A 22,008-nucleotide genomic window follows, 5' to 3' on the forward strand; every position below is an offset into this window, starting at 1 on the left:
TAACACTTATCCCCATAAAAACTGGTGCAGTTTTTATTTATTTTTATTTTGTCTGATACTACCCAATTATTCATGATTTTGCTAGAATATGACTCCACCCAGAAGGGTCAGGAGGCTGCTGTCACAAAAAGTCAGGACTGATTTTTATTCTGTGTGTTCACATGCAGCTTTGGAAGTCCAAGCATAGTTTCCATGATTTATCTCAATGATCAATTGTTAAATGTCTTGATTTTAAATAAAAAAGCCTCATATCAATTCATGCTGATAGTGATAAAGTTGTTGGTTCCTTGCTTGAATCTGCTACTAGGTATACATAATCTTTCTTAACAGTTCAGAGTTTCTTTTTTGGAATGTCTTACATAAGAACTCAACAAAGAGAAAACAGTAAGAGAACAACTGAGATTAGCTTGCCTCATGGGGTATGTAATCTGGAGGAAGTTTCTCTAGCATGTCTTCTGCTAAACGATAAACAATTGCTTCACGAGTTTCTCCAGCTCCTGCACCACTTTCTTTAGGCTGAATGTTGGTAATAGTATCTAGAACATCAGCTGCTGTATTACTTTGGTATCTAAGAGGATAAGAAATACGTTAGAAATTACAAAGGATTTTTTTAATAGTTAAATGCACGTTTTGTAGAACATACAACTTGAAAGTTGAGAAAAACACACCATACTGCATCACCAGGTTAAATCAAAACTCCCAAAAGGAATTGTTTTCCTTTGCCTCCTGCACTAAGCTGAACACAATGTCAGTGGTTTTCCATGGCTGTAAAGAATATGAACTTCTTTCTACAGACCCTGTTATACACTTGGTGTTTTTCTAATTCAGGGCTAATAGGAAGAAAGAGTTCTGCAGGCTGCTTCTCAACCTTTGAGAATGTGATGTGGCAGTAAAACCTTTTATATGATTTTTAGGAATTCTAAGGAAAGGGGAGAAAACGGCATGTGCCTGAACATCTAAACAGCTGTTGTGCTGGGAAGAAGCAACAGAAGTTTTGTAACAAGGAAGAATATTTCCCACACTTTGTTACTTTTTAAAAGTGGAATGCAGAAGAAGGAAAAGGTGGAAGCATAACTCTGCAAGCTGCCCCTTTATTAAATAGTAAATTCATTCTGCCTTGTGGTATTTCAGGATTAATGATAAAAGCTGCTAGATTTACAACGTTGGAGATTAAAACCTTCTACTTCATAGTACAGCATGGGCAGCGCTAATCTAAATTTACGTTCTGAGTCAATACAAAAAAAATGAATTAAATTCATGTGGCATTTGATGGTAAAAGATAGTAGACCACATCCAGTCAGCTCAACACAAGCAGAATTATAGGAGCACTTTTATTATAATGCTATCTAGTGGCACAGAGCTACAAGAGGCAGTAAGAAAGAAAACATAACACTGTATGTGTCGGTACTGCAGTGCTGGCATTGCCTACTTTTACCTTATGGAATCAGCCACATGAGGAACATACAGCCTGAGTCTGACTCAGAACATAAATTTATACTGACTCAAAGCATAATTTTGCATGTCAGTTTTACTTTTTGACCTTCATATGGCACCCATCTTCTTCTATTAATTATATAAGAAATGAAACTAAGGATTGTGCCATGGGATAGAACACGTGAAGTTCTAAAGAGGAGCAAGTTTGGATTCAACAACTTATCATAGTTTGAGAGCTGGTGTCTCTGCCATCAGGAGTTCTCTGTACTGGAAGTTAAAACAAGAACAAGTGCAGTTTTAAGGAAATCTCAGCTTCGTGTAGCAAACAGTAATGTGGTATTCAAAACCTCACATATAACAAGGAACAATGGGAGATTCTGCTCTGACTTCAGCTGGTTAATAACAGCTTGCAGTAACTTTGCAAAAATTCAGTTAGATTTAAGACTTCAGTATGGAACCAACTGGAGAAAGGGTTTTAACAGAAGATTGTCAGAATGCTCTTTGCCTGCTCAGGTTAACTGTGTTGCCTTTGGTTCACACAGCAAGTTAAAATCAGTTGCAATGACTTCACATGTTAATCCCAAGTGGATAAAAGCATTGACATCTAGTGAAGTTTTAAAGTTGGAATCAATGGAATCAAGCTTTTGGCTGAATAGGAAAACTGTCCCACTAAACCAGTGGGCTTGTTCTTGGTGACATGGAGAGGGCCCGGCTGTCTCAGGGTTCCAATTCTAGCATTTTTCCTTCTGCATACTCTGAGACAACTTGATAGGATATTTTAAGGAGAATTTGAATGCAACTTTTTTATGGGATTGTACGGAATGCTAATTTTTATGGGATTGTACGGAATGCTAATTCATTTGCTCTGTCTGTCAAAGATGAAATTCAGACTGACAGTACACGTGCGTAGCTTCCTATAGCAGACTATAAGACATAGAAAAAAGCATGAAGCTGTCGAACATTTTCCCCAAAAACTAAAGAAATACCTATAATGCAAAATCTCCAGAAAAAAGACTAAAGTAGCAGGAATATGCTGATGTATCAACTGGAAGAAAAACAGTACTACAGAGACATGAAAGAGTTGCTCCTACTCACCAAAGCTCTCCCAACACTGTTAGTCTCAAGTTTCTTTTTCAAAATTAGCCCTCCCTACAAGCCCACTTTTGGATCCAAACCACGTATCTCTTCAGGATTTTGTTTAGTTCTCTGTTAAATCTTGGCTCTTCTTTAATCAGTTCTGGCAGGGAGGTCTTGCAAGTTATCAGAGAATAACTTGAAACAGAATCTACTCAGATTCTTTTCTTCAGAAGTACATATTTAAAATGGTAGGTGCTACGCAGAGTTGTCAATAAAACTGTGTACTGTTCTCACAACATGCTTAGAATACCAGGCTTTTGATATGGCATCAGCCTCTCAAATTTGAGACTGAAAAATTGTGGGAAACTTTTTTTTGTCCAAAAGTGTAAGAAGATACTAGGTTTTCACAGCAATTGGGCATTTAGATAAGATTTTTTTTGTTTAAAAATACAAGATGATGTGTTAAGAAACAATGAATGTGGACACAATGAAAATGTGATAATTCGTGGCAGAATTATTAAGAACTTCAGTGAAAAAAAAATTATGATGATTCATATCCTTTCAAAGGGCATTTAACATTAGAAGGAAATAAAAGCCAAGCTGCTGCACACATTATTTGTAATGAAAACGTGCATTAAGTCAAATGCAACATTTTAAATATAGTTAGTATTTGGTGAGATAGAAAACCCCCTTTGAATAATGGGAATGGCACACAATGGACAACAAAAGATTGTAGTTACATCCAAAGGCATGCTGTAAACTGAAAGACAATACCGATAATCATTTAACAAATATGCACAAAATAATGATATGCTACTTGGAACAGAAAGCAAGCATTAGAAACTTTCTCTAGTTGACCTGTATAGAATCTTGTATCAGGTGTTCATATAAAAGTTTTATAATGCTTCCAAATCTTAAAAACATTTCTAAAACCCTGAGGAGTAAGTAATAAGAATTCTGACTGCTTTAAAAGAACATGTAAAATCACAGAATCACCAAATTCTTTCTAACGTTATATGCTCCTCACTAAAGAGAACCCTATGGAAACCTCACTGCCGAAGAATAATGTTTTGAAAAAATCATTAAATGCAAAAATAAATGTAGCTGAAGATACTGCATTCATAATTATGTACATACCCATCAATTTTCCACTTCAATAGTGAAATTCACATGAATGCTAGATCTCTTATGAAAAATATACTTTACTTAAGCATTTCATAGGGATTTGTTTCTAAATACTAAAAGAAAAAGTATTTGTTTTCAAATATGAGACCTACTTACGTAATATCAGCATTAGGATGGAGACCAAAGACCTTTGGGCTGTCTATGGCAGGGAGTGACTGGATGTATTCAAAATACTCTTCCACAGTTTTGCACTCTGGAATTTTATATCCAGTGTGAAAACAGAAATTGCTGTCAAGCATCTTTTCATTAAACCAAACCTGTGAAAAATCCAGGGGAAAAAAAACCACAATGAATTTTCTAGTCAGAAGGCTTTTATTTTTATAATCTGACTTTCCTTGGAGAACTAGGGGGTTTGTTTTAGTTACTACATCTAATTTTACTTGAATACATGAGTAAATCATGCTGTAAGTTTGGATTCCAGCTAAGTCTTTTTAATAGTTTCTGCTCCTCACTAAAAGAAACCTATGGGAAGAACCTCACTGCCAAAGAATGATGTTTTGAAAAATTCATTTTACTCTGAAGAGTCTTATAAACTGGTGAAGTGCATATTCAGCAGAAAGAAGGTCTTCTGATTTCTGTATTGCAGCTGCCAATAAAAATGACAAATAACTGTATTTTCAAGGTCTCTCACCCTTGCAAAGCAATTAAGAAGACGCTTATCAAAGTCATCTGTGACTCGGCCTCCATATTGTACTTCTCCAATCATGTAACGTACTGTGGTCCATGATATCCCCTGGATGCAAGTAAAGTGAATAAGACTGTAGTTATAACATGTAAGAAGAAGGTACCCAGCCTGTAATGTTGATATACCCTGAAGCTCATAAGGTTCTGAAATGTAAGCTGAAAAGATCATTATTGCAAGTAAAAATAAAATACTTGATTGCTAATGTATTTTCTGAGCTCAGCTCTATAATTTTATAGTAGACTTTTGTTTGGTCCTGCTATTAGAACTATATCTCATTATTTCTTCTGTGACCTCAAATCACTCTCAGCTGCTACTGGCTCTCTTCTTTATTTTTGCCCCACTTCCTCTAGTTTCTCATCTTTCTCTATTGACTAAGTGCTGCTTTGCAAGGAATGGCTATTCTAATTCATTATTCCCTGACAAATAGTAGGAGACCAAATGGCAGCCATAGAGAAGTTTGTTTGGGTCTTTTAAACTCTGTAAATATTTGGGCTCCCTTTTCAAAACAGATATTGTATAGACTCGTTACTATTTTAGACATGGTACTGAAAAAAAAGATGTAAAATTCTGAAGTTTTTAACTATTACATATTTTCATAGGCATGAAAGCACACAAACTATTCCAGCTTCGCTGTCTTACAGAGAAACAGAAACCTTGATCATTAGAAGCCGTACTGAAAGAATAGCAATGAATAAACTATTATAAATAATAACATGGGGAAAAAAAAAGCAATTACAAATGCTGTACAAAACAATTAAATATACTGTATGCAAATTTTAGTATTCACCTTCCCGACGTCACATTCATCTAGGTGATTTTGTATAAACTGAACACTGGCTGTGAAGTCTGATGAGTTAAATTCATAGGGAATATTCCAACCCAAAGGCCCAAACTTGCGTCGCTCCTTAGGAACACAATTAAAACAAAATACGTTTATGAAACAACATATAATAAGTTCAATAATAGTAACAGTGGAGTAAAGAATTGAACTGAAGAAGAAAGCTAGCCTAGGAAACAGCTGTGTGCATCATATACATCAGTATAAAACAAAGTTTCTTATTATGTTTCTTACATTATCCCACGAAGGATAAATACTTATAGAAAAAGCAACAGAACCATTTATTACTATCTTTACTAATCAGTGTATCAGTCATAGGTTTGAAATGTGTCATGTCTGTGTGGATGATCAGATTTTTATATTAATTTTAAAAATTACCATATCTCTACATTTTTAGCATGCTCAAGAATTCCGAGTCCTACAGGTTTTCATTTTTTTCTACATCTACAGTCTACTAATGATATTTCAGTTTTTCAATCTCCTGTACTGGTGCTGTTATACAAAGGCTTCTAGGTTGCCCCTTTTGTCTTAGTATTTCACTGTATTGTTTTAATATATGTTTTTCAAAATTCACAACTTTATTAGAAGGCTGCCACCACTACATTATTCAAATTTATTACTGCATACATATCTGAAAATAAAATTAGAACACTTGCAGGAACAGAAAAATAGTTAAATATAAAAGTAAGAGAATATAATCTGCAGCCCAGACATCTTAAACATCCAACATTATTGGATTTCTCACAACTTTATTTTAACCACATCAGTTACATCACTTAATGATTTTGTTTAGAACATAGAATAAATTAATCCAAGAAGTTAAGAATTAAATTGCTGCATAGTGCTGACATTTATTATATGAATAAACAGTACAATGCTGACATTCTAAAATTAACAAAGTGATAATATATTTATTACAATTAAAATTATCTGGTCAACAACGACTGAGAGTCTTTGATATCTAGTTAAGTAACATTTAGGTACCTTAGCTAAAGAGAACTAGGAATAAAAAAAAAACTGTGTTTTTTTTTTCTTCAAAATCCAGTATTGTTTATAAGCAGATGAGACTGTGTTAACCAATAATACCCTGCAGAAAGGTATAATGATTTTCTGTCAAATTCTCTGAATTACTTCTTAAACTATATTTATCATAGCAATCTTGTCACCAAAGGATATTATGAATTGGTCAGTTTAAAGGCAGGGCAATGTATATATTTCTTGCTGATTGGCAACCCATAAATAAATTTTCTGAGCAAACGAATAGCAATAATATTTTTTAAAAGTACTGATGGTTGAATAAGCTTAGGTCTTTTAGTTCCACAAGAGCATTATAATCCTAAGGCAGTGCACAGAACAACTTTCTCACTGTTTACAAAAATGTAGAAAGAGGAACACAATGCAGAATACTGCATCTTAGTAGGGACCTCAATAAACTGTCTTTTTCTTCCACCATCTTTGCTACACTGAAAATATGACCAACTCAATAAAGCATAAGGCTTAAATAGCGAGATCCTTGCGGAAAAGAGGGTATGTTTAGAGAGCTCAAAACATTGGTATTTATTGCGAACTCAAAACTTACATATCTTTAAAGTACACAGACAAGAATATGATAGAAACAAGACACTAAATGATAGCATTGTATTTAATTTTAGCCATCTAGAAAGTGAACAGCTACTCTAACCTAGGCATCTGGATTGCCTTTAAAATCAAAGGACAGAGTGATATATATATATATATATATATGTATGTCCAATAAAATTATTAACTCTTCTACAGAGAGACAGCTAAGACATATAAACTGATTTTCTTTTTTCATGTGCTTATCCATTTCTGTTGACTACAGAGAGAACTTTTCCCCTTACACTGAATGACCAACTTTTGGACAGCTAAAATTAGATGAGAAAATCCTCATTCTAAATGCCCATAGTATGAAAACTGTGCAAAATTTATAAAACAATTAAGAGAATAAAGAACCTTTCAATATATATTATAGAAATTAAAGCTTCAGCGTGAAACATAGTGCTATAATAAGAATGTGCATTTTCAGGAACCTCTGTTAAAGTGACTCCATATATTATAACACTATTTGCAAACCCTATAAGATATACCTGAACAGTAGAATGCAGGAAAGCTACAGCGTAAAGCAAAGGTTTCCACATAGGCATATTGCTAAAATCTAATACATCTTGATTAATTCCAGAAAATGTTCTTTTCAAACTGGCACGTGCACCTTGGGGAGGTTCATTTGTGAACTTTATAGCAATCTGTCATGTGAAAAAGATAAAGGAATTTGATTTGTTTACTGAAAAAAACCAACAACATACAAAAATATCACAACTATTAGTTATAAACAAATATTGCAAATAGTTCAAGCATTGTAGATACAAATTTGATACATAGTTTCACTATAAATTGCACAAAATTAGTACATATTTGATTAAGCACAAAACTGTAATATACATTACTTTAATACTTTGGCCACAGACCTTCAGTTTATGGTGGTCAGAACCATCACTGGCACTTGTCCATGGATCTAAGAATTTTCATGAACAACCCAGAAGCAATTGCTATGCTCTTCAGAAGGCATCATATAGTTCCGTACCTCTAATTCAACAACCGAATGATAGAACTATCCAGAGTAGATGAGAAGAACTCTGTTGTATTTCTGGTCCCAGGACTTCACAGTAAATCAGATCATTGTGTTCACAGTGGCTACTCTGGTCTCTGTGGCTATGTCTGCAGCAGTAAATTAGATTCACCTGAAAATGTTCCTGTGTACTACAGTCAGCAGGCATGGAGGCCACATTTCTTGTAGTAAACTGCCACAGCACCTTAGAATACAACCCCTTACTTTCATGTGAACTGCCTAATAGGAATAGTTTCTATGAAATTTTAATTGCCAGACTACACCTACAAATTATTTGAAAGAGTGCTAGTTAGCACAGGCTTTCACAGCAGAGAATGTTGTAACTTACCCCTATGGACTATCGCATTCCAGTTCTGGGTAGTGTTCACGGGCACACTTGAATCTAATAGACACAGACTGGCCTTATCAGAATCTGTGTTCCTTGAGACTTTCAAATGTTGAGGGAACCCAAATTAAAAAAGTATTTTTCTGCTCCAACAGTAAGTACTTGTCTGGCTGGCTTGGGTAACATGGCAGCATGCATTGAAAGGCTGTCCACAGGCTGAATGCAAGCATGGTGCTGAACTGTTTCTACTTCTGAGGGACACTTAATGGAAGATACTCATGAATATGTGCTTCACCTGGCAGTTTTACTATCTCCATATTTGTGGTAAATGACTTCAGTTATTTTTAAGGAATACTACTACAAGGACCTGTCTGCACATGAACACAGTAAAGTGTTGGACTGAATGGGAACACTTGCTAACCAATATTTCCACATTTCAAAGTTTATGTTGTTCAGTTTTTGATGAATGTTCTGTATAGAAACCCCAAATTATTCTCTCCTTTCTTCTGAGAAAGAGGTGACCTTTGGATTGTTGATTTTTCATTTTCTGGAATCCCTGGATATATTAACAGGTAACATGATTCTATAGATTGGGAAATCACATGTGAAAGAAGATACAGGATGATTTTATTCTCTGTTGAGAGAATACAAGAGAATGTAGGTCCATACAGATAGCTTTCTATACACTTCCTTTTCCCATGTTGACATATATTTCTTACTGAAGGTTGTCTCCTAGATTCATTCATGAAAGTAACCCTTCTCCCCCTTCACATCCTAGATATCAGGAATGTTATCTATTTTTATTTAGAGAGAATGAGAACCACTAAGGAGACTCCCACTGCTTTTAAGAGGAATGGGGTCTATGAATACAGAAGTGTCAACACACAGCTATTATACGAGATATTAACTTGCATTACGGCCAGCTGAGAGAGTCCTAGGAATAAGTGACATAAATGCACTGTGTAAAAGTTTAAGCAATTTTCATGGTATTAATGAAAAATGTCTCCTTGAGATCTGCCCATGGCAGGGGGCTTGGAACTAGATGATCCTTAAGGTCCCTTCCAACTTAAACCATTCTATGATTCTGTGATTTACAAAGCAACCATTCATAGTTTATCCAAAGAAAAACACGTAACTTCTGGGTAGATGATGTTCTTTGACATGCGCTGCCCATGTGTGTTCTGTCCCCTTTATCCTTTATTTCAGATAGGGAAATCTGAAAGAGTCTAAGAACAACTGCAGGCATTACTCTGTTCACAAAGGCATCTGGTTGAGCAAAAAGAGATACAGCTAAAGCCTGACAGAATTGATTCAAGTGTTTCTGTATACAAAATTAGTGTGAACTCACACATACATAATGCATCTTCAATAACTTCCATGTTCCATGATTAAACTCTCCTGTTTAAAGTGATATTGCATTGTAAGGTAAGCTCATTTTTTCTTGGACTTTGTGTCCCTTCCCACCATTTCTTTCATTTCTATTTATATACTTAACCTGAATAATTTTGATAGCATGAAGTACCTGAATGAAACATTTGAACAAACCTGTAGCAGTGTGATTGGGAATTTAGGATGTGGTTCAGTAGTTATCCAAACTCGAAATGTCTTATCCTGTATCTCGGCAGTAAGAAGTGTCTCCAGTAGTTCATCCATAAAATCCAGTCCAAGATGACAATTCTGAAGTAACACCCAGCCTCCCTAAATAAGAATATTCGCTATTACCATATAAAAATTAGAATAAGTTATTCATAATGCTAAAACCAAATGTCTATATTAGAATCAAATTTGGTCTTGCATGTCTGGTTTTTTTGGTGGGTGGGTTTTTTGTGTGTGTTATTATTTTTGTTTGAGTTTTTTGACTTTTGGTCCATTCCTGAATATGTATTATCATTTGATTTTGTACTGGCACAGTTAAAGCAAATAGGAACTGTTAGTGCAAAAGTTATTTCCACATCCTATTGTTCACGATGAAAATATAACCAGAGCCAATATTCTAAGTAGCGTAGCAGTGCTACCTAGTGGCAAAAAGAAGTAATACTTGTCCTCTACGAGCAAAACACCAGTTTTAAGCAATCCTGCGATCAGATCCAAAAGAATATGAGAGGAAAAGCTGAAATCTAAGGAATAAATCTTTTTTTTTTAAATCTTATCTGTTAATAATCTAAAGTAAGTGTAAAAAGGTGGTAACAAGGCTCTAAAACTTTTCAATTGCAATTAGTTTATCTGCAATAAATGCATATATATAAGAAATTCAACCTCTGCATATTAATTTAGATCTTATTCAGCTCTCAAGTTGCCTGAAAGCTCTATTTTGATTATTATCTCTCTGAACTTAATTTAAATTTTAATTTAAATTCAATCAGCTTTTATAGCATCACTTTCAAAGCCTGATGAATCAGAAGTCTGATATTAAAATGGGGCATTATTTAATCAGTTCTAAACAGTGATGTGTGTATTTCATTACAGCCTGTAATTTCATTTTGGCAATTTTGTTTTAGTTCATTTAAAAGGAAATAAATAACATTTGGTGACAAAATATAATAGAAATATTTATGGTGAACTGATGGCTATTAAAAAAAAAGGAAAGATTAAATGAATGGGGTTTTTTCCTTTTCTGGTGAACCACTGTTTTTAGGAAGATTTTTAATCAATTTGTCACATTTCCAAATGAATCAAGCTCATTTTTAAAAAATTATTTACCTGAAACACAGCACACCAGTTTTAATCATATTATATACTCTTGGCCAGAGGTAGGAAAAAACCCCAGATATTTGTCTTCATATTCACTAATTGTTTTGTTCTTAAAAATATGATATTCACATATCCTTTTCTTCTGTAAAATGTGCACACCACCTCCTGGAGTGCTGTTTTGAATATCCTTGTGCTTTTTATTGAGGACAAAGGCAGGGATGCCCCAGTTTTCATCATTCCAATAAACTGGAAGTTCATTATGGCTATTCTAGACATATGAACACAAAGAAATATGAGAGATGTATGTGTGCATTTGCACATCATTAGAAATGCCATCTTCTATAGAAAGATTTCTTTTTTATCTTTTTCCAAAGTGGTACGCCTATATTCCAGGACTAGTGTCACAATATTTGGTAGGATTTAAGAGATTACTGGGATACAATATAGAGAACTTTCATAATGAAGGCTGCATTAGCTAGAGAACCTTTTATTATCCAAGGTATATGTCTAGCGAGTGTGCAGTAAAGCCCATATGCAAGCATTATATTTGTCCATAAAAGAGAAATATGAAGCAGACTGTACTACGGTCAAATGAATAAATATCACGTGGTAAGAGATTTTTATTTCTATTTTCTCAAATGAAGATACCTCACAGATAGCAGGCAATACAAGTGGAATTCCCAGAACTGATTCTGCGTGACCTTTTGGTTTTTTTTACATGAAAGACAGGAAGTCCTGGAAAGGCTCTGAAGCACTTCAGTCTATCACATTAAGAGGACAGGACTTTGTAGAAGTCTAAAGAAAGCATTTCCTCAACTCATTGTGGTCAAACATTGGACAATAAAGTGACAAAAGAACTGCTTAAGTTCAGATGGAAATCTGAAATAATCATGATAATGAATCTGCAACAGTCTAAAAAGTACATTTGTTCTTCAAGCGTGTTCTGTGTTGTGATCTCATTTTCACTATTTGTCTTTCCAGAACTCTCATGGGTGAGGACAGAGACCCAGGAAATCTAATGGATGACATATATTGTGAGGAGTTAAGTTTTAAATCTCATAATGAATCCATCTTTAACTTTTTATCTAACTTTTGATGAATACTCCCACTGTAGGTATGAAAGCATATGCTGGTTAAAAAATTGGTAATATGGTACCAATCAAACCTTTCACTGAACACAGGTCAGTTCAGGTTTCAAGTGAATATTTCAAGCAGTGCTGTACTCTTAGTTTAGTAAGGACTAGCAGGCGGTTATGGTCAGACGAAAAATGTGTTTAATTTATCAAGATAGTTCTTGCAGTCTTTTACTCTCTATTAGTAGAGAAATTCTAGTCCTTCAGAATACTGGAATAAGACTAATTCCCAATATTTTGACTTTACAGGCAACTCTGGCTGTATGTCTTCCTTTGCAACACTGTCCACAACTCCTTGAAGTGTCAAGCTGACCAGACTGTGCTACCTTTACACTGTAACTTTTATATTGTATTTCAGGTGTTGATTACCATCTTGCTGGAGCTGCTCCTTAGACTTTTCGTGTTTTTACTGTCTGAGAATATCCTCTGCCACAAAAAAAATACACTACAATATTTATGAGAAAAAATCTTAAATACTGTTTGGAAATTCTTAGATATCCTGGGACTCCAAGCCAAAAGCATTGGCAAGAAAGAACGAACCAGCTGCCAGTGCACAAGAGTCCCTCTCACTGGCACAGATGTGAGGAAAATGTGAGGCAGCATAAACAGTCAGCACGCCCTTCTGTATCTACAGCTTTAAGCTACGTGTGCACTCACCATTTTATGTAGTAGAAACTAAGCAACTTCTAGGTAGCTCTCACAGTGGAGAGGGGAAAAAAAAAAGAATTTCAGTAAACAGGTGGGATCTGCAAGTCCTGCAGGATAGAACACGATGTCCTTTTACCTTTGGATAACTATAGTGATATAGTGATAAAAAGGTAATGTGCTACCTTTGAAAAGCAGCTCAATATTACTGCTGGCAGAAGTATTGACTTTGACTCTGGCACATATATCCCACAGTGGAACATTTTTAGGCTCAGGCACTCAAGGAGGCATGGTTACCCTGAGATATGCCCGATACTAAGGTGAAAATGCAAAATATTAAAGAGTGCATGCAAAAGACGTGTAAAAGAATGATAAAACAGACAATCAGCTTATATTGTAGTGCATTTTCCCCACCTGTTGTGTTGATAACTGTATGAGTTTTCGTGCATGAACTTCTTGTCCTTGACCCATAGAGATGGTCCTACACTCTACAACATATTTGACAACATATGATTAATGAACTTACATTCTTCAGAAAAAGAATTCAAATTCAGTCAAAAAAAACAGTGATGTGAATAGAGCATAATTAAGTAAATTTTTATGCACAAATCTATACTTAGGAAAGTAGAATCTCTTCACCACCATATTCTGCTACTATGTATACATTTTCTAAACATGGAAACTTTGTAAAACAACATTAAAATATACATTCACAACACGTTTACACAGTTTGTAGAAGTGAAAGACTGTGATAAGAAGTGATAATGCTATTATTGTCAATGGGCATCTGTGCCAAATTTTAATGAAGTAAGCTAAAGTATTTCAAATATGAACCCAGATTTTTCTTTAAGTGTAGGCAATGAAGCCACAGAAATGAGCACAATTCATAATTGTAAAATTGTACTTGTGGACATTTTAGTGTGACTAATGTAATGAATACATGTATCGACTTCCAACTCAGTTTGTATGTACAATTTTTCAAAATTTCCATATAATGTAGCCATAAAGTCCAGAATATGCAAACACAGATCTTTTTCAGTATTTTTTACAAAAAAGTAATCTTGTAAGCAGATTGCTGATTTTTGTGTTACCTGCAGTTAAGAGTTAAAACAAGAAAATAGTATTGTAACCAGGCCAGAATATATACATATATATAAAATGAGTAAATTAATAGCAGTTTATAGTTAAGATTTAGAAAAATATTATCTCTGGGAAGGATGATAACAATTTATAGAAAAAACACCTGAAAACATTATTCTCCAACTGCATACACAATGATCCTCAACATACTGTCTTTGATTTAAAATATTATTTCATCTCTAAAATGATGGTTCAGGTATAATCAATACTGCAACAGAATTTAAGAAATATTTCTCAGGAAAAAAAATAATCCCTGAAATTACTTACATTACCCTTCTGTATCTTAAAACATGACAATGAATAATTACTTCATACCTAGTTTAAGCTTCCTAGCCAAGGAATCAATCTGAATAGTTGGGTCAGATCCCATAGACAAGAAACAGATGAGAGGTGTTCGTGTGTCACTTTCCTCCCAAGTTTTTTCTAAATTCAAAATGACTGGTTCTGTGTATTTCTCATCCAAGGAATCTGCAATGTATTTCCTGGCTTGGGAAAGCGTTCGGTCTGGACACCAAGACCTAGAAATAAAAAAAATATATGAAGACACAAATTCAATGCCTTTTCCTGTTGCAAAGACCAGATTTAAATTAGAAATCCTGTTTTTATAAAACATAGATTTTTGCTTCATAATATGCATATATATATACATATTTATATATAAGTTTGTAGGTTTGTCTTTACAGATATAATAATAGTACTAGTAGTCTTCCCTCGACTTATGACTGTTCAGTTCTCTGACATTTCAGTTGTTTATAATTTTGGCTTAAGCAAACTATTTGCATTGGAATTTTCTATTCTGGATACTTTATCAAGTTGGGACATTCTTCATTTCAAACAGAGCTTTTGTATCTGAGGACCCAAACAGGGAAATGTAAGATTGTTTTTGCCCTTTAGTAAAATTCTACAGACGTTTCATTGAGTCTGTTAGTCTTTTACGGTACAGACTCAACTCTTGCTTGGGATGAGTCTTGATTTTTTCCCATGGGGAAAAAAACAAACCCAAGCACACTACTTTTAGATAAAAGATATGACTTTGCAAATCTTTGATTTGTAGGTTTATTATTTAAAGGCTTAAGGCTTAGATGTTCCCCCTGCCCCTTCAGGGTGTATAGCATAGAACAATATAGTACTTCTTTCACCACATTCTGGCCTTTTTTACTGCACAAGTTGAATCCACTCCAAAGACAAATCATGGTCTAGTAATTAATGTTGCTGGGTTATTTTTTGTAGTGTTGCTGATTTATTTGTTGCAGCACTCAAAGTACACAGTAAATGTAGGAAGATATGATTTCATGCATAAGGCAGCCGAATGCTGCTTTGGGAAACTCCATTCTATCCCAAGTCCTGCCTCAGAGATCTTAACTGATGCAATAAAATAATTTATAGCACATTTTTCACATGGGGCTTTCAAATACCTGTTTTGCATTTTCACAAATCTCTTTTTTTATATAATTACTTACTAAAGTTATTTAAAATAGTTTATATTTTAAAAAAATTGAAAAATATTTGAATTATTCTTTTTCAGTGTCTTGTTGGAGAAGGCTGCAATGTAGTTCCCAGTTCTCATTTGTCATGAGACAAAAGCAATTAAAAATACTGTCTAAAAGTAATTTTTTTAGACTCTTCAGAGGATAGTTCCAAAGTGAGACAATTAAGTCATATTTCATGTGAATGAATTAAATAATATTTCATATCACCCAGAAATCAATAAAAATGACACTATTATGATAATAGCATACTGATAGACTGAGACATGTGATACAACCATGTATGCATTTACCAATTTACTGAAGACACTCACCTGATGAGTAAAAGCCTGCGAAAGGTATCAAGTGAATCATTATATCCATCAGGTATAATTTCTTCCTCAGGAGCATCTTTATCAAACCAACTTTTCCATCTCTTTTCATTACAGGCTATCTAAATTTATTACATTAACACACATAAATATATTTCAGCTGTAGAAAAATCCCCTTGTAAATGTATAATTTAATGAGACTGTATTATTAAATTAGGATATGTTACAAGTAACATTAAGTGTCTAGCATTTAAGACATCCGCCATGTGAGTTGCCATTAAAATATTAAAAATATAAATGTTAGTATTAAGATAAAGGCTCTTAAGCTAATCAGTTATGCATGGATTTCCCTCCCAAATACATGCAGCTCCTTAAGAAAAATCAATAATTAGCAAAAGGATTCCATACTACAAAAGAAACATACTGTAGTGAATTTATTCCTTCAGATCACAAAGTAGTAAGAGAACAGACAAATCTGTCCCAGCACAGTCCAGCCAGCCAAAGAATTACAAATTAAAAATAACAGACTCTAGCAAGCTTTTGACTTGAGAAAGAATAAATCTGATCCCAGATACCATCATTATTTAGGCACTTCTGAGAACCTATGACCTAATAGGACAAGGGGTACTGGTGGACAGAACATAGCAAAAATTGCTATGCAGTTGAGTCTTTAATGCACTGAGAAGAGTCAGCTACTGCAATATTCTCAGGTCACTGGAAAGAGAACAAGGAACACACTGATACCATCTGTTCTGAAATACAGTTCTGTATGCTTGTTATAAACCAAGGAGTTCTGTCCAGTTGACTGACTTGGTTTCAAATGGAAGTAGTTTCAGAACAACCCACACCAAGAACGGACTATGAGGGGAGTGAGAAACAAACATAAAGGGACCTCTTCCAATCATATATTTCCCATAATGCAACTCAGTCAGAGATATTATCATAAACACTAAATGTCTCTCTTTCTCAACTCTAATCCAAGTCTGAGGAAAAAATTTACTTTTTAAGCAAATAGCTCAGTTCTACATTAACTGGCATCAATCTGAAAAAATGTTAGGAGACTATTCAGAGGAGGTACCTTCTCAAAGCTAAGCCACGTTCAGAGATAGGTTACTGAGCTAAGGGACTTCAGTAAAATCATTAAGTTTTCATTACATATTTCTTTTTACCATCTTTCACTCAAACACAGCTGGAATTAGTAAGAATATGAAAATGAACAGGATCATCTAAAGGTTTAAAGAGAAATATATCTTTATTAAATTAAGTTAGGCATCTGGGGATGAAGGACTTAATTTCTAGAGAAGAAAAAAAATTGTAACTGGCAAGAAAAAACACATCACAGGCAACCTCCTGAGAACTGTGAGGTTTTTTTTCTTTCAATCATTCTCTGTTTGTATCTAGATGAATAATAATACACTTGCATTCAATATGATGAGCCAAATAGAAAATATATGACAATTTTAAGTTCACGCTAAAAGATTAATTAAAAAAGAAGCCTTTGGAGGTAACATGGTCACCTAAGTATTTCGGGGTCTAAAATTTTGTTTGCACCAATTCTAGAAAAGTTCAATAACAGAACCATTACAATCTACAAACTAAAAGGAAAATACACACTTCATAACCCTATGGTTAAATTTAAATAATGTTAGCAAGTGTGCAGTGGCATGCATTTTGGGTTCTGGTGCCCAAAACTCTAGTTGTGACCCAGAGTGAAGGCCTAACTAGAATTCTTCCAATTTTCTCCTAACTCAATGTCCTGTTTTGATTCCTCCAGAAACCAAAACCTGGAGAAAGCGAGCTGGTATGTAGCCAGATTTTGCTTTGATACAGAGTCGGGAAACAACCATTACCATGTCCAGGTACAACATTTATATAAAATCTCTGCTACTCTTCAGGGCACTGAACACTGTGAGAAAATGGATTTGGCTGACAAATACTCTCACAGCAAGAACATAGTGTCCTGGCTATCAGCCTGATTAACAAGGAGTGCTTAGGAAAACTTAGGTAGTTATAACCACACTAAAAAAAGATAAATTTACCAAAGAAAAAAAAGCAACTGATAAGCATGTCACAGGCTTTTGTACATATAAGTTCATGTATGTCTTAATAAAATAAATAGTATATTTATAGCTAGATCGTCATATCTGAATAACGTATTAACCTTGGAATGGAAATCAGTATTTAAAAACAAGCAACAAACAATTTACTTGTAAAAGTCTATCAGACTCAAAACATAAAACATAGTGACACTCATAGATTAACTTTCTGAGCCTTTTCAATACCTCTACTTTTTTTATCCTTTCTCCCTATTTCTGTCTCTCTTTCACTAGCTTCCCTTTTCATTAGTTCTTTGTTCCTGTTCTCTTCTCTTTCTACCTCAATGACTATAACGCAAAATATGATAAAGCAGACCAAAAAAAAGTAGAGCAAATTAATACACCCTCATTCATGCTACCTCTTCATTTCTATGCCTTTAATCTGTATTCTCTCTGACCTTGTTATAAACTACATCTCTCGTGCATTCTAAATGGAACCAGGATTATAATTGGTACACCAGTTATTGACATTAGAAAGATTATTCGTAGATATCACCTGATCCAAAATGTCTGCAAACTGTGGAAGTTTGCTCAATTCTACTAGGTTTAGCCACATCATGTCAAGAATCCAGCGGAAAGGTTTGGGTGGGCAAGCCTGCAGATCCAATGCTGCACCTCCTGTAGATAAAAACATTTTGATGAAATGCACATGACATTCCAAGGTTCAAGATATATTTGACATTTCTCTTAAATTATGTTTTCTGGCCCATGTAATTTTCACTGGAATACTAATTGCACTTTTATGTACTTAGTATTTTTTTCATAAGATCATAAGATAATTTAGTCTGGAAGGGACCTCAGGATTCATTTGAGCACTGTAGAATTCAAACAGGTTTTATATGGACCTACATCCTGACCACATTTTACAGCAGAGGTACAAATTCACAGAGTATAGACGAGGCAGACATGGCCAACTGGGCCACAGAAATATATTGTTCTTTAAAAGTCGGTGTTAGCTGGTTGGCAAAAGTCACAGAAAACTCAAGCTGAAACTGATAAAAGACTGTTTGCTGCACCTCCTGGACTGTATGTGGAATTCTTCTGGAAACTTAGAAGATAGCTTTATTCAGGTCAGTCAAAGTAGAGAAGCAGAGGAGCAAGAAGTCACCTCATTTATAAAAATAAGGATGCAAATATAATACAAAAATATACAATTATTAAACCAATTGATGGAGAGAAGCAGAACTATCATCTTGATCTCAGGATAGAACAAAGACCAGATAAATGGGAACTGTACCTAACTTTACTGGACCACAGCAGGGATAAGGACGGAGGCAGCTCCCACACAATTGCATGGTAGAAAACATGCAGCCAAAAAAATAACACTTTGAAATGGTGTAAAAGTTTAAAAAGTTGAAATTAGCTCTACATGTAATGCAATTTTTAAAACCTACCTCTAATGAGTGCATGGAACTCTCTGTTTGTCACGTGTCCTCTCTCAAGATCAATTTTTAATGTCAGGAGGAGCGTAAAGAGGAATTTGTGGTTTTCATACAAGCCTCTAACAGAATATGAGTAAGTTTCAAAGGTAAGATACTCAATAATATTTGAGATTCTTTTCTGAGGTAAAGGAGACTTCTTAGATCTGAATTACAAAACAAAGCACAAAGAAAACATCTTAATAAATAAAGCATCAGCAAATACGTTGGAAAGACAAACATCTGAATAATAGAAAAATCTGTGTCTCCCTACTTGGCCATGGATTGATCAAATAACTTCAAGAACTGAGCGAGTGAAGTTTGATACATGTTATTGACCATGCTCATTTCTGTAATAAGAAAATAAAGAATGCTTCCACGTGTAGCAGCAGGTCGGTATTCCTCCTGAGCAGTGTTAATCTTCACTTCAGTTTCTGCTGCCACAGACAACTTTTCAGCTACTTCAGCAGCTGTTTGCTTAGTTGTTTGCAGAACACCAATCAAGGATTCATCATCTACTAGTGAACCTGAGAAGTCAAATATTGGATATTTAGGACATTTTTATAACAAATTTTTCACTTCACATATGTAAAAATGGAAAGGTCAAATTACAGGAATTATTTATAACAAATGGAAATGATTTACTGAATTGCAGAAAGCTTTTAAAATGGAGACCAAACAGGATATGTAACATTAAAAATTATTTTTATATTCAACATGCTTAACAAATGCATTCAACCTATGTCAGTATGAAAGTATGTACACCAACAACTTTGCACCATGTAATAGAGAACACACCATTCTTATGCACATAAGATGCATATTTATACACACTACTTCAATTATTTTAAAGCTTGTTGATTGGTACACTCAAAGTCAAACAGAGGTGGGGTCCTAAAGGCAATGGTCACACAACAGTATTCCTGCATCTGAAGTACTTACTGATTGATTTGGTGAAAGTTACCACCTTCTCTTTCCACCAAAGAGACAGTAACTGATCATGTGCAGTCTCCAAATATACTGCAAAAGACTTTCAACACCATTTAAGCCAGCCCATTTTGTTTTGCATTTTCAATGGGTTAAGAATTGGCCCATGATCAGATACCTTACCTCATTTGAGGGGCAGAAAGCTCTCAAGAAATTGATTTGTTTTACAAAAATTTTTAGGTGTTAAAAATGCTTAGTGTCTTAGGGTTGTATATGGTGGTATGCTATAGTACCAAATCCCTCATACACCAGTAAATCATCACACTTCAATTTTCTACCATTGGATGACCTCTTACTGTATCTTGGATGGATAAATCAATTTCTGTATGGAAAGATTCTAATGTTAATCAGCTTAGTCTGCTTAATCCTGATTCTTTCACGCTTTGATACATAACCTCTGGTTGCACTTAGCTTGTACAGAAGATTGTCTTCCAGTTCTTTCATCTTTCTCTTATTAAAAGTTACATCTTCCATGAGTTCAATTCGTTCTGCTTCTAGTTCCTATTATTAAAACACAAGAAAACGTCATGACACTTTATGGACTGCAACTATGAGTCATACTCAAAATTCAGTTGCTGATTTTTCAAGTTCATTTGAGCATTTCTTTTTGATAGAATCATAGAATCATTTAGGTTGGAAAAGACCTTTAAGATCATGAAGTCCAACCATTAACCTAGGACTGCGAATTCCCTCATGAAACAACATGCCTAAGAATCACATCTACACATCTTTTCATTATGTCTAGGGTTGGTGACTCAACCACTTCCCTGGGCAGCCTGTTCCAATGCTTGACAACCTTTTCAGTGAAGCAATTTTTTCTAATATCCAATCTAAACTTCCCCTGGCGCAACTTGGGGCTGTTTCCTCATGTCCTATTTACTGTTACTTGGGACAAAAGACTGCCACCTGCCTCACTACAACTTCCTTTCAGGTGGTTGTAGAGAGCGATAAGGTCTCCCCTAAACCTGCTTTTCTCCAACCCCAGTTACTTCAGCCACTCCTCATAAGACCGGTGCTCTAGACTCTTCACCAGCTTTGTTACCTTTCCTTGGACACTAGCACCTCAATGTCCCTGTAGTGAGAGGCCCAAAATTGACTGCAGTATTCAAGGTGTGGCCTCCCCAGTGCAGAGTACCGGGCAACAATCACTTCCCTAGCCGTGCTGGCCATACTATTTCTGATACAAGCCAGATGTCCTATTTACTGTTACTTGGGACAAAAGACTGCCACCTGCCTCACTACAACTTCCTTTCAGGTGGTTGTAGAGAGAGATAAGGTCTCCCCTAAACCTGCTTTTCTCCAACCCCAGTTACTTCAGCCACTCCTCATAAGACCGGTGCTCTAGACTCTTCACCAGCTTTGTTACCTTTCCTTGGACACTAGCACCTCAATGTCCCTGTAGTGAGAGGCCCAAAATTGACTGCAGTATTCAAGGTGTGGCCTCCCCAGTGCAGAGTACCGGGCAACAATCACTTCCCTAGCCGTGCTGGCCATACTATTTCTGATACAAGCCAGGGTGCAAGAGGTGGCTTTATTGGCCACCTGGGCATACTACTGGCTCATATTCAGCCAGCTGCCAACCAACACACCCAGGTCCTTTTCCACCAGGCAGCTCTCCAGCAGCTCTTCCCAATGCCTGTAGTGTTGCACGGTGTCATTGTTACCCAAGTGCAGGACCCAGCACTTGGCCTTGCCAAAACTCATACCACTGGCTTTGGCCCATCAGACCAGCCTGTCCAGATCCCTCTGTAGACCCTTCCTACCCTCAAGCAGATTAACACTTCCATCCCACTTGGTGTCATCTGCAAACTTACTGAGGGTGCACTCCATCTCCTCGCTCAGATCATTGATAAAGATTGTAAACAGAATGGGTGCCAGTACTGAGCACTTGTGAACACCATTTTTGACT

General features: G+C 35.3%; 1 protein-coding gene across 1 annotated transcript in view; it reads right to left on the reverse strand.

The window, feature by feature from the left end:
* DNAH8 (dynein, axonemal, heavy chain 8) overlaps window positions 1-22,008 on the reverse strand; it is a 135,854-nt gene that overhangs the window by 4,943 nt on the left and 108,903 nt on the right. The window contains exons 76-88 of the mRNA XM_014950520.1: window positions 20,495-20,600; window positions 19,387-19,639; window positions 19,089-19,279; window positions 18,191-18,312; window positions 15,602-15,720; window positions 14,116-14,318; window positions 13,075-13,148; window positions 9,737-9,889; window positions 7,328-7,483; window positions 5,169-5,285; window positions 4,328-4,429; window positions 3,793-3,953; window positions 412-568 (exon numbers count right to left, since the gene is read on the reverse strand). Coding sequence (XP_014806006.1) covers window positions 412-568; window positions 3,793-3,953; window positions 4,328-4,429; window positions 5,169-5,285; window positions 7,328-7,483; window positions 9,737-9,889; window positions 13,075-13,148; window positions 14,116-14,318; window positions 15,602-15,720; window positions 18,191-18,312; window positions 19,089-19,279; window positions 19,387-19,639; window positions 20,495-20,600 — 1,914 coding nt within the window. The remainder of the gene's footprint in view (window positions 1-411; window positions 569-3,792; window positions 3,954-4,327; window positions 4,430-5,168; window positions 5,286-7,327; window positions 7,484-9,736; window positions 9,890-13,074; window positions 13,149-14,115; window positions 14,319-15,601; window positions 15,721-18,190; window positions 18,313-19,088; window positions 19,280-19,386; window positions 19,640-20,494; window positions 20,601-22,008) is intronic.

This window comes from Calidris pugnax, unplaced genomic scaffold (genome assembly GCF_001431845.1).
Source record: "Calidris pugnax isolate Ruff unplaced genomic scaffold, ASM143184v1 scaffold24, whole genome shotgun sequence".
Classification (NCBI taxonomy): domain Eukaryota; kingdom Metazoa; phylum Chordata; class Aves; order Charadriiformes; family Scolopacidae; genus Calidris; species Calidris pugnax.